This window comes from Budorcas taxicolor, chromosome 14 (assembly GCF_023091745.1).
Source record: "Budorcas taxicolor isolate Tak-1 chromosome 14, Takin1.1, whole genome shotgun sequence".
In the NCBI taxonomy this organism is placed as follows: Eukaryota; Metazoa; Chordata; class Mammalia; order Artiodactyla; family Bovidae; genus Budorcas; species Budorcas taxicolor.
Window position 1 is genome coordinate 83,542,213 of NC_068923.1, and position 14,209 is coordinate 83,556,421.

Consider the following 14,209-nt stretch of genomic DNA (forward strand, 5'->3'; position numbering starts at 1 on the left):
TTTGCTTGGAAAATTCCATGAACAGAGGAACCTGGTGGGCTTAAGTCCATGGGGTCTCAAAGAGTCAGACACGACTGAGCAACTGAGCACACACTCACACACACGTTTATACATAATGTGTGTATATATTTTCTAGCTATGTCTGCTAATGAGAGCATACTAAGCATGGTAATCTTTGTTTCTAAATATTATCCTTAAGAGCTTCTCAGAGAAATAGCTGTTTCTAGGATCGAAGCAGGAAAAGTATAAGATGAGCCTGGAAATCTTGTTGTGCCAGACAGGAAATGCTCCAAGAAAAATACAGTTATGTCCAAAAGACATAGGAACAAACTCAAAGGGCTTCTAATGGCCAAACCTATGATGATTTGGGCAACAATGGACTGAAGCTCATTTTAGCCCCAAATTAATTACCGAAGGAAGAAAAGCACAAATATCCTTAACACTAGAACAAAAAAACTGAAGCATACTCACTAGCTCTCCATAACGTGCAGTTGAAATCATACGTAGAGGAAAATTCCCTGTGCTGCTGAAACACAAGCCCCCTGTCTTCATAAATAAATAAGAAAAAAAAAACAGTTTATGTAAGAATATCAGCAATTCAATTTAAATATATATATATTATCAATGTAGTTAGCCTTACTAAAATGTTAGGTTCTGAACATGCACAGGACCTGCTGGTATTAATGAATGTTGGTTCACATCGGACACACCTGTCAATACAACAAAAATTATTTTTAAAACGTTAATGAACTAGCTCTAATTTAACTGAGGGCTTGTCTTACTAACTTAATAGATTAGAATAGATTCATTCAACTAAGCAATTACTTGCAATAAAGTAAACATATCAAAAGTATACACTACTCTGTATTAAAAGGCAAGGTATAAATAAAATCAATAATATATATAAATATAGTACCTAGAAAATATAAGTAAATTGCAAATAAAAGTTATTATTATATACTATATATTATAGATATGTACAAATTACATAATATCAATAATAAAACAAAAATAGCTAAAAATAGCTACCTTTTACTGAGCACTTACTCTATAGTACTTAGCTAAAAACTTTAGGTATGTAAAGTATGTTTCTGAGCTGTGGTATAATAGCCTATGAAGTGGATGGTATGTCCCGTTTCTGAAGACAAGAACACTGGCTTAACAAACAAAGGTCAAACAACCAGCAAGAGACAGAAACAAGATTTAAATCTTCTTTGCAACCCCATGGACTATATATTCCACGGAATTCTCCAGGCCAGAATACTGGAGTGGGTGGCCTTTCCCTTCTCCAGGGGATCATCCCAACCCAGGGACTGAACCCAGGTCTCCCAGAATGCAGGCAGATTCTCAACCAGCTGAGCCACCTAGGAAGCCCATTTAAATCCTATTCTGTCTCATTCTCGGACCTCAGCTTCTTTACCTGTTAATGCCTACTTTTAGCCTAAGGAATATGTAAATAAGATATTAATGAAGACAGCACCCAGCATACTGCTTACCTGTTTCCTAAAGCATTTGCTACTGTAAAAGAGTTTTCACTTTCATCACAGAGCTCACAAGTTGCTTGAGACAACAATGTTCCATTAACATTTCTTTCCACTAAACAATTTAGAAACAATAAGATGTAATTCATAATCAATATATAAGCTTCTATACACTTAGTAAAACCCACTTGTAATTATTCCAATAATTCTCAAAACAAATTGTTAGAACAAAACGTATGTCAACACCTTACATAAAGTATTGAAAAGTGAAGCCTTCCCCATTCCCACATTAAAAAAAATAATAATACAGAAATTTCCAAATCATCATCATCATAAATTAATATATTTTCCTTAAAAAAATTTCTTTCCTCTTACCTGCACACTCCTGTTACACTGGGTTTGGGGAAACAAGTATTTTCACAGACTTCTGGTAAATTTCTCAACTTAAGAGGGCTTTTGGTGGTATGTATTATAAATTCACACACTCTATAATACTAAAACTTCATTTTTAGGTACGTAACATACAGAGACACTTGACTATGTACATAAGAATATTCATCAAAACATTACTAATTAGAAAACAATCTAAATATTTAAAATAGCAAAAAGTTATAAAATACCAGAGTGGATTAAAAAGAATGAGGTAGATCTAAATGGTGAAAAGAGTATGCTAGAGAACATTCTTTGCCTATGAAATAGCTACAGAAAAAATACCACTTATATTTCCTGTGGTTACAATGTATACATTAAAAACAGAAAAAAAATAGAGTCTAGAAGGACACATTCTAGAATCTACTTCTCACCTAAAATATGGCCAGTGGGGCAGTGGCATTTTCCTTCTGCAGTTAAACCACCAGGGCAAGAAATACAGTTCCAGCCATCTTCAGTAACACCTTTCTAAATTTAAGAAAAAAAAAAAATTATTTCCCCTTTCTTAATTAATGTTCTCTTTCTTAACTGATCGTGTGAGTTTAAAAAGTCACAATAGGGTATAATTTGTAGGCAATATGTAAATAAATTATACACATATGAGCTACATAAAAATTTCCTGGAAAGACAATTTGTATTTATATTCAAACATTAAGCTATACATTATAACTATGTACTGACTACTATTAACTACTAAGAACTAAAGGCAATAGTTCATTGTGATTTTCAATTCAAATGAGCTTTTATTACCATGATTAATATTGTCATCCAGTTTTTCAATTTACCAAGACAAAATGCAACAAAATTCAACAGTATTGAACCTACAAATAGGCAATTAATAGTTTAGCCTTACCTGTTCTAAAATAATTATTCTAATTTTTTAAAATTCAAATAATTAGCTTTTAGCAATTAAGTTATGATCCAAAATGGATGAATCTTATGGTAAATAAATGTACTTAAAGTTGTTTAAATTATGAGATCTTTTTTAATCCACTAATAGTTTGTATTAGTAAAGATTTCTGATAAAATATGACATCATCCAAAACTGGACTTGCATGATTTAGAAAAAACCTGGGGTAAAAATACAGTAATTTTATTACAAACATGGATATAAACAAAATAAATAGAAAACAATGGTAATAACAAAACAATGACACAAATTATGGTAAGTTTTGGTTGAAAAGAATGGATTTATCAAGAAATACCCCTGTATTTGTTAATACCTTTATACATATAGGACTATTTAAAAATTATGATAGCTTAGTTGTGTGTGTGTGCGTGCTTCATCATATCTGATTCTTTGTGACTCAGTGGACTGTAGTCCGCCAGGCTCCTCCATCCATGGGATTTTCCAGGCAACAATACAGGAGAGGGTTTCCATTTCTTACTCCAGGGGATCCTCCCAACCCAGGGATAGAACTTGCATCTCCGGTGTCTCCTGTATTGTAGGTGAGTTCTTTACCACTTGAGCCATCAGGGAAGCCCCACAAGCTTAGTAACATCACTGAAAAATTAGTCTGCTTTGGCACCATTTCATATTAGTAGCTTTTGCTCATCATAATTCAGCTAAGGTCAATATTTCCAAAAACTTCAAGTATGAAAATGATCATCAAACCTATAAGTACTAGTTATAAACCAGGACAAATGGTAAATATTAGATTCCCAGATTAAATTTTTTTAATACAATAATGAGAAGAGGTAATATTGCATTTTGAAAAAAAAAATGAGAAGAAATATTACTATGAAAGTTAGAATTGCCACACTAAGACTCTTTATTATTCAAAATGATTGGAAGATACATTTCCGTTAATCAAGAATCATATATAGTAACTATTAATACATTAATTTTCCAAAAATTATGATATAATGAAATGATTAATAAAACAGTATCAGATATTATTTAATCTATTTCGTGATGAAATTGGCATTTGATGAACTTATCACTCAGGTATTATTATGAACGTGAATCATTATGTAAAACTGTTGACATAGTAAGTCTAAGACACTGAACTCACTCTAAATATTATTCATGCATCTATCTTCCTTTATAAAGTAGTTTCTCTATGAAATAGAAATAAACAAATTATCATGGCTTTTTTTTTAACTTCAGATTTTAAAAATACCTATTTTTCTCCAAGTATGCAAAATTTCACTGATCTCCCAAAATTTACTCTAGTAAAAACAAAGCTGGCTTAATAATTTTAAAGTCTGTGAGAAAATATTAGAGTACAGCATTAAATTACAGTTTAAAAAATAATGATATTTGCTATTTTTTACATTAAGATTTTTTAAAAAAATAAATACTCCATACCATGTGTTCTGGGCACTTTTTACAAGTAATATCAGGTCCTCCGTTGTTAGAAATCATCTGAAATCCTGGTGAACACACACATGAAGTTCCTAAAAAGAAGAGCCAATTTTGACCTTGATAAATAAAATTCCAAGATAGGAAAATTTTAATAACTCTTAAGATCTTGAGAAGCAGGAGCTAAGAGCAAGACAGTGGAGCCAGTACTGCCTGGGTTCTGACCTTGATTCTGCTGCTTAGTTTTGTGACCCTGAGCAAGGAACTGTTCTGTGCCTTGGCTTCCAATTAGGAACAGTACATACCTTGTGAGGTTAATATAAGTACTAAATTAGTCATATTATTAGCATATAAAAGTGTTATATTTATATCTTACAATGTGTCTGGCATACACTAAGTATTGTGTTTGCTATAATTTTAAGTGCAAGCATAAATAAATTATTAAGTTATAAATATTAAACTAACAACCAAACTACTGACTAATCGCTATGGGAGATTTTACATGTCTATTTCACCCAACCATACACATATACTCACTGAATTCAAATTCTGTCAAAACAAAATCTTATTAGGAAAGTTATCAAGATAAATCACTGTTTTCCTCTGTTTGGAAAGATTAAAGCAAACTTCATAAGATAATCACTATTCAATTTGCTGGCTAGGTAAGGACAGCATTCTCTAAGAAGGCATTAAGTGGATACTTAATAGGAATCCATGTAGTAGAATGCTTATGATAACAGGGTGCATGACTATGAACCTTACATTTTATAGAATGAGTCTGGGAAATGCTTTCTTCTTACTTCCTCACCTGAGAAGCCTGACTTGTCCTACACAATGACTCAAAGACAAATCAAATTTCAAGATGGCAGAAAGTTAATACCATGGGTGACCAAACTGAGATTAAAAACATCCTAGACTTTAGAATACGGGGAACGTCTTATCCTGAGCAGTTTCAAACGACAACTAGGACGAATGATGAACATCTCAAGAAAAAAAAAAAAGTTTAATATAAAGAGACTTTGGAGGGAATTAGTAATATTCAACAATGAAAGGGCTAAGTACTAAGGAAATCTATACTATTATGGACATTTTGTATAGTGGAAATACAGAGGGCAAAGAGATACAGGAGTTCTTCCTGTCTCCAATTTACAGGACAAATAAGACTTGACGACCTCATCTGGACTTCCATTTTTTAATCCATAAATTGAGAAGGCTGGACCATAAATGGTCCCTTCCAGCTCTACATTTCTAGATTTGAGATTAAAAAAAAAAAAAAACTACCAAAGTTTACGAGCGCTAATTTGCATTCCTTCCCAAACAGGTCCTGTCACCTGCTCTTAGCACCTCAGACTGTCCTGGTTGTTCAGTCGCTCAGTCGTGTCCGACTCTCTGCGACCCCAAAGATTACTTCTCCTTCTCGCTTTCTTAGGTAGTCAGCTTTCCAGGGGCCTCCCTAAAGGCCCGCTGATGAGGAGGGGACTGGAGCCAAGAAATTCATTACGAGGCCTAGCGGGTAGCTGACTCAAGGTTCCCCCAACCTCCTTCGTTGTGGGTTTAAGCCTCAATCCTTCAATAAGACCCTCCTCTCAGGCGTTGGCAGTTAACCCTTCTGAAACATTCTTTCCGCAGGAAAAAAGATGTTTCAGCGACGCCGGGATCTGGGTACAGCATCAAGGCGGGGCCGGGATCTGGGCACAGCATCAAGGCGGGGCTGCTCCTTTGGCCAGGGCCCGTCCGGAGCCGTCTCACCTCGGGCATCCTGCCTCTGATTGGCGCCACACGCCACACAGGAGAGCGCCGAGATATCGAAGTACTGGTTGTGGCCGCACGTCTCTGGCTGCCGGAAAGGGAAAAAGAAGGTCTGAGCTTGTGAGACGCGAGGGAGGACCACCAAGAGGAACAGAGTCACACTCGCAGCCGACAGGGTGGACCCAGCGGCCATCGCCACCGCAGGCCCGCGGCCTCCCGTCGCCATGGTGCAGACGCCGGCGGCCAGCACGGCTCCCGCGGCCCGTCAGCCTCCGCGGCGACTCTGCAGAGCTGATTGGATCGCGGCGCCCCGGTGTTCCGGAAATGTCGGCCTGCTTCGCCTGGTTGCTAGGTTACCAAAAGCTGCGGGAATCTGACGATCTGGGAAAGGATGGGTTCGGTTCAGTTCAGTTCTGTCGCTCAGTCGTGTCCGACTCTTTGCGATCCCATGGACTGCAGCACGCCAGGCCTCCCTGTCCATCACCAACTCCCGGAGTTTACCCAAACTCATGTCCATTGAGTCGGTGATGCTATCCAACCATCTCATCCTCAGTCGTCCCCTTCTCCCGCCTTCAATCATTCCCAGCATCAGGGTCTTTTCCAATGAGTCAGTTCTTCACATCAGGTGGCCAAAGTACTGGAGCTTCTGCTTCAGCATCAGCCCTTCCATTGAATATTCAGGACTGATTTCCTTTAGGATGGACTGGTTGGATCTCCTTGCAGTCCAAGGGGCTCTCAAGAGTCTTCTCCAACACCGCAATTCAAAAGCATCAGTTAGAGGCAAGCTAACCCTGTAGCCTGGCAGGCACGACCAGATTTCAGACTCTATGAAGCGACCCGTTTCCGGGACGGGAAATCAATTTCAGAAGTAGCGAAATAGGTAACCGCAGCCAAGAAAATATCTGATTTTATCACACAAATTAAAAGTATTGTTTCATTAAGTCGTTAAATGATATTTACAACAAAACTTATGGTCATTTTCATGTTAAAGGACACACCCAATAATGTATTTGTCAAGATACACTTGTCCAAAAAGTAGGGGAAAAAAACACAGATTTGAAATATGTAATGTTGGACGATTGGCTCAAGCACTGAAAAAGAGGGCTTCCCTGGTGGCTTGGTAAAGAATCTGCGTGCAGTGCAGGAGACCGGGGTTCAATCCCTGGATCAGGAAGATCCCCTATAGAAGGAAATGAAACCCGCTCCAGTACTCTTGCCCGGAAAATCCCGTGGATGGAGGAGCCTGGTGGGCTACACTCCATGGGATTGCAAAGAGTGGGACATGAGTGAGTGACTTTCACTTCACTGAAAAAAGATCTTTCCTGACAGACCTTTTTTGTGTGTTTCTATGTTCTTTGTTTTGAGCATAGAAAGCATGTTCATAAAATGAGATCTTTAGTCCAGTTGTAAATAAAGAAGGAATCTATTTTTTAAGTCAAATATACACATACATGATTGTTGTCTTTCAAAATGGGCACTCTTAGAGGCTGTTGGGCCCAAAACATTTTAGAATTACCTTCAAAGCCAGTTTCTGGGTCATAAAAGAAAAAGTTGTTTCTTAATATTTAAATTTCATTTCTGCTTTTGTTGTATTCTATTTGTTTTATTGTTTTATTTTATCCTTCCTCCCCAGTAAAACTGGCATATTTTGAAACCACCTTATTCATCAGTATACCTTGAAATGACTTTATTACTATTAAGGAGAATATACACACACACATAATATTCTCAGTACCTGTGGGAAAATATGTCTAAGAAATTTAGATAAATTTATTAACCATATTTAGGCTTAGTATTTGTCATGTGACCATCTGCAAAAGACTAACATTCATTCTGTCACTAATATCTATGACAGAAAGAGGTGTATGTTCTGAAAACTCTTCCTTAAATACGCATTATAAAAAATGTTTTTGAGTAATTACCATATTGTTAGAGTCTATAATTTGAAGTAGAAGTTACTTATCTGAAATAATTTTTGAAAAACATATGACTGTACAAATGTTAATAGGAGCTCAGAAAGGGTATGGTCAGAATAGTTGAGATTAATCTACAAAAGCTTCTTATGGGTGAATTTTAACTCGTCTTTTTTAATGCTCTGTGAGAGGCTTCAGGGTGTTGATATTTACTCACTGTCTAATATATAATTGAAGCAGTAAAAGAGCAGGTTATTTGTGTTCCACACTGTGCACTATGATAGGCCCTTGGCAGCATTAACGTTAACTCTTCATAATAACCTTTTGCAGGAATATTATCCCCCCTTTTTTGGATTCTTTATAATCAAAGAAACTGAAGATTAAAAAACTTATATTTTAGGAAGTGGTGAAACCAAATTTTATCTCCATCTGTCCAACTCCAAAATGTGTTATCTTTTCAATCTACTAAGTGGCTTCTTAGTGGAATAGTTAGAGAAAAAAATCTGGCATATTGCATATGTAGGCAAACCTGTTGTCTTTAGTTAACAAGATGATACTGCCATTTTACACCACAGGCAGGCGAACGATGGATGTCTAAGACCTTCAGGCATTTCACCTAAAAAACATCTTTCCCAAAGAGCTAAATAGAGAGTTTATTTGTAGCAGAAGTATTCAAAATAGATATAGTTACATTTAAAATAACTGTGGATACTCTGGGTTCATCTTTATAAACTGCCTAGAAGGATAATAGAAAGACTGTTAGCTAAAACTGTGAAGCATAAATTGGGACTGTATCATTAGGAATATTTTCACTGCAAGTAATAGAAAATCACATAGTTTAAGCCAGTTCACAAATGGCTTAACAAAAGCAAACATGAAAATTCTGACATAGGGGCTGCTGATGTTTATTCAATGATATCAGATGGTCATCTCTGCAGTTCTCTTGGTTTTTCTCTCCTAGTTGCCCTGTGATTGCCTTATACCAGAAATCAACATTCAGATTTAAGACAAGAAGAAGGAAAGTTACTGAATCAGAGATGTTTTCTCTGTCTCTTTAGTCAGGAAAGCCAGTGTTTTCTGAATGCCAGATGTTATGCTAAAGTTAAACTTCTCACATGCATCATTTCAATCTTTTATGAATAAGTAATAATCTCCATTTATCAGGCTTAAAAACATGCCCAATATCACCCAGCTAAGAAGTTAAAGAGGTATACATAGAAGTGAATGAGAAGAAGAACATGGTTTAAATAAGCTTAGGAAGAACTTTACCCACCAAAGGTGAAAAGGTGTGTTCAAACACAGTTGTGAATGCTTATTGAACATCTATAATGAGATAGGCACTGCAACATGCCTTACCAAAATTATCATCCACTCAACAACCTTATGAAACCTATACCGTTATTCTCATCTCTTTTTATAGAAGATTAATGGAGCAACAAGGAGATTTTTCAAACTTACCAAAATACAAAGATTTCAATCTACAGAGGTAACTTTAAATTATGGCAGTTTAACTCTCAGGGCTGCTTAACCACAGTGCTGTGTGTCCTAACAATATAAATGCTACAGAAAGGCAAGGGGCTGAGGATGGAGAAAAAGTCTTTGGATGTGGCAATTAGGGGATCATTATTTGTCTTCTACAGCACAGCTCTATTAGAGCGATAAGAGTAGAAGTGAGTCACAGAGCAGTACTAAGAAAGAGTAACCAACAGATGTAGATTATTCTGACAATGAAAGGAAAGCGAAAGAAGGGACTGAGCTAAAACAATTTTAATTTTTGCTTAGGATAAGGAGAATATGTCTATTAGTGGAGAGGAAAGGAAAGTGAGTGAAGTCGCTCAGTCATGTCCGACTCTTTGCGACCCCATGGACAGTAGCCTGCACCAGGCTTCTCTGTCCATGGGATTTTCTAGGCAAGAGTACTGGAGTGGGTTGCCATTTCCTTTTCCAGGGAATCTTCCCGACCCAGAGATCGAACCCAGGTCTCCCGCATTGTAGACAGACACTTTACCATCTGAGCCACCAGGGAAGTCCAAAGGAGTAGTAGAAGAGAGATTCAAAATAAAGAAGGAATAATTGACTCTCTCTTGAGCTTCTGGGAAGGGGTCAAAGACTTGGATGTAAGACTGGGAGAAAGTGAAAGTGAAATCATTCAGTCATGTCCGACTCTTTGCAACCCCATGGACTGTAGCCCACCAGGCTCCTCCATCCATGGAATTTTCTAGGCAAGAGTACTGGAGTGGGTTGCCGTTTCCTTCTCCAGGGGATTGAACCTGGGCCTCCCACATTGCGGGCTGACGCTTTACCATCTGAGCCACCAAGACTCGGAGGAAGACCACCTAATCGGAAGAGAGTCATTCTTTCTCAGACTAGAAGAAAAGAGAAAGGTGAGTGAAGCCATCCAGAAATCTGGGACTAAGGATTAGAGAAGTTGAGTAAGATCAGTTTTCTAAGTAAAGAACATAGGTAAAAGGAAGAAATTCTTTGAAAAGATAGAGTAGATAATTGGAAGGGAAATCATCTAGAGTTGAAAGTTGGCAGCAAGTCTAGATCTTACCTACAAAGCTGAATCATGTCGGAGTGGGAGCAGATAGAGGGTAGGGTTAGGAAGGTTCTAGGGTCAAAATGAATAGTTTATGGAGAAGATGAGTGTAGTTTGATTATGTTGAGCAAGTTGCCTACTCAGGTAGAGAGATATAACAAAAATGGATGTGATAGTCTCGGGCTTGATGAAGAGTTTGGAACCAGAAGTGGAAATCATTTTGAGTATCCCAAAGACTATTGTGTATTTGAATCCTTAAATGGAGTTAAGGTGAAGTCGCTCAGTCGTGTCCGACTCTTTGCAACCCTGTGGACTGTAACCTACTAGGCTTCTCTGTCCGTGGGATTCTCCAGGCAAGAATACTGGAGTGGGTTGCCATTTCCTTCTCCAGGGATCTTCCCGACCCAGGGATTGAACCCCGGTCTCCCGCATTGGAGGCAGACGCTTTAACCTCTGAGCCACCAGGGAAGCAGAATCACAAGGGAAGAGAGCCTGAGGTGAGAAGTCAGAAGGCAGCTCATCTTTGGTGGAGAATTTTCCAAACATGTGTTGAGCACTTCATGGATCCCTGGGTCAGGAAGATCTCCTGGAGGAGGAAATGGCTACTAACTCCAGTATACTTGCCTGGAAAAATTCTATGGACAGAGGGCCTGGCGGGCTACAGTCCACAGGATCACATAGAGTCCAGACACACTTCAGTGACTGGGCGTACACATACATGAGTAGACACCTGTTGGGGACAAGAGCTATCCCTGGTGCTTTCGCTCAGCGGCTTCATAATCTTGTAGAGAAGCAGACACAGAAACAATTACTTGGAGACGAATGCTGTCTTTGAGACTGTGCAACTGGCAGATGTTATTACCCCTGCCTTACTGGGAAGGAGGGAGATCAGTGAAGATACAAAGGACAGGATAAGTCGCGGCTCCACCAGAGCAGAACCAGAGGCACCAGTGAACAGGCACACCAGCAAATGACATGTATGTCAGCATGCCTGAGGTGTGGGGGGTGTGTGGTCAGTGGCAGGAGATGAAGCTTGAAAGGCAGGAAGAAATAAAAATGAAGGTTCTTAAATGCTTGTTATTTGTCTTCTACTGTTGATCAGATTTTCATTTTAGAAAATATCCTAGAGAAAAAGCGTATGGAAGCCTCTAGAGATAGAGATGCCTTGGAAGGTTAAAGCAGAAATCTAGGGTCTAAGGGCAGGGGAAGAAGCGAGAAGCAGGAGAAGATAAATGAAAGAGCTGTTTTAGGAGGGATTATTGTGAGAATTTTAGGCTTGGATGGAAGAAGAAACAGGAACAAGGATCATTCCCAGGTTTCCTGATTTAGGTGGCTGGGTGGATGGTGACATTAAAGGAACATTGAAAATACTTGGGGCAGATAAAGGCTTTTCACCAAATTAAAAAAAAAAATTAAAGTAGAAATTCAATTTACAGGAATGTTCTAGTATGTTGGTGGGAGTTAGGACCATGGATAATAATTGAAATAATTGATATTAATCGCTTGCTTTCAATGTGCCAGGCACAGCAATATCTCATTTAACACTAAATTGGAACCATTATGATCACCTTTACTTTACAGGTGAGAAAACCAAGGCATAGAAACATCTGTGATTTTCTAGGGGCACACTCACATCATGATTCTAACCCTGGCAATTGACACCAGAGCCCATGGTTTTAACCCTGACTCTTTACTCGTGCTCCTGAATCCCTGGATGTGCTTTCCTGGGCATTAATAAATAAAAGGAAAAGGCAAGTGAGCCCATGAGAGGATTAATGAATTAAAATATTGCAAAGAATGTGAAGGCCAAATTCAAAGTGCAAAAGTGGAGGTTGTGGTCCAAACAGGAATTAGGTCAAGATTCTTCAGTTGGGACACCTTGCGTGGCGAGTCCTGTACTCTTTCCCAATCTCCAGACTCTTACTTATAAACAACTAGATATAAACAACTGCTGCTTCGCATTCAGTATGTTCTAAACAGAACTTGACTTCCATGATAGAACACTCTTCTGGTTTTCCTCCAGGTTATTCCTAGAACAAACTTTCTGGTTATTCCTGCTCTGTGACTCCATTACCAAGCCATTAGATATGGAATCCCTAAGGGTCTCAGCCGTAGACTTTTGACTCCTCTCATTCTTTGATTTTCCCCTCCTGGGGAAAGTTATGTCCAAGATTTCAATGACTAGTTTTTGCAGATGACTAACATATGTTTGTGAATTCAGGACAAATAACTTTTCTGAGCTCTGAATCAGTATTTCCACTGTCTTCTTGAAAAACTCCATTTGGGTGGAATGAAGCATTTTTAAACCCAGATGTCCAAAAACAGCTCGTGATCTCCACCCCTTTCCCCAGTTCCCAAACGTTCCCTCTTCTAAGTGTACTCCGTCTCAGTTGATGGCAATCATCAAACTATAAAAAAGGCCAAAAATCTAGGGGTGGCTTTTGATGCTTTACTTTCCTTCAACTTACCATATCGGTGCACTGGCAAGACTTCTTGGTTTTTATCTTCTAAATATCTCTTGAATATATTGTCCAAATATCCTTTGAAATCTTACTTTTCTTAATCTCTGTCATCACTGTCACCCTAAGTGCAACCTTCCCCTCCTCTAAATTACTGCAGCAGCCTATTTTAAACTTAATTTTTCAACTGTAGGCATTCTCCATTGTCTGCCTGCTATGAAAGATGAAGATTTGCTTTTTATCATATTTTCTGAACCTCTCCATCTTTCTACTATATATTATTTATTTTATGTTTTCAGTTGGAGTAGTAATCACTTTTTACACTACTGTTACTACTTAACTGCCATTCACATTTGAGTCACGTACCATACCAGGCTTCCCTGGTGGCTCAGACAGTAAAGCCTCTGCCTGCAATGCAAGAGACCCAGGTTTGATCCTTGTGTCAGGAAGATCCCCTGGAGAAGGAAATGGCAACCTGGAAAATCCCATGATGCAGGAGCCTGGTGGGCTACAGTCCATGAGGTCACAAAGAGTCAGACACGACTGAGTGACTTCACCTCAGCCACCATACCATAATATTCATCATTCTCTTATTTGAATAAGTGTCTTCTTTGCTTCTTTAATTATCTTTTGCTTCATTAAAAAGTCCTCAATTCTTCCTCGGGACTATGATTCTCCTTTAAGTATATTCAGTACCTTTTCTATGTGCCACATTCTCCTCCAGTGGTTTTGATCTTTATTAGTAGCCCTTTGAAGTAGGTCTTGTTATCCCCAATTTACAAATGAGGAGATTTAGGAACAGAGCAAGGCAATATCCAGGCATCTATATTCTTTTTTCTTTTTTTAGGAAAATAATTTATATTTTATTTATTTGTTTTTATTGAGGTATAACTGACATGTAGCCTTTACATTAGTTTCAGGTGTACAACATAAGATTCAATATTTATATATATTACAAAATGATGACCATAATAAGTTTAGTTAACATCTGTCACCACACAAAGGTACAATTTTTCTCTTGTGATGAGAACTTTTCAGATCTAGTCTCTTTAGCAACTTTCAAATATACAATACAGTATTATTAATTCTATTCACAATGCTATTGGAGAAGGGAATGGCAACCAGTGTTCTTACCTGGAGAATCCCATGGACAGAGGAGCTTGGTGGGCTGCAGTCCATGGGGTCACAAAGAGTCAGACACAACTGAGTGACTAACACACACACACACAAAATGCTATATATTATATCCCCATGACTTATTTTATAACTGAAAGTTTGTACCTTTTGAAGCCTTCCACCCTTTTTTCTCACTTCCTGCCTCTGGCAACCACCTA

The 14,209-nt window shown here is 38.1% G+C and overlaps 1 protein-coding gene across 1 annotated transcript in view; it reads right to left on the reverse strand.

The window, feature by feature from the left end:
- Nucleotides 1–6,190, reverse strand: part of TMEM67 (transmembrane protein 67) — a 43,109-nt gene extending 36,919 nt beyond the window's left edge. Inside the window, exons 1-6 of the mRNA XM_052651885.1 lie at nt 5,965–6,190; nt 4,222–4,310; nt 2,285–2,378; nt 1,497–1,596; nt 641–710; nt 472–546 (exon numbers count right to left, since the gene is read on the reverse strand). Coding sequence (XP_052507845.1) covers nt 472–546; nt 641–710; nt 1,497–1,596; nt 2,285–2,378; nt 4,222–4,310; nt 5,965–6,190 — 654 coding nt within the window. The remainder of the gene's footprint in view (nt 1–471; nt 547–640; nt 711–1,496; nt 1,597–2,284; nt 2,379–4,221; nt 4,311–5,964) is intronic.
- Nucleotides 6,191–14,209: the final 8,019 nt, after the last annotated feature.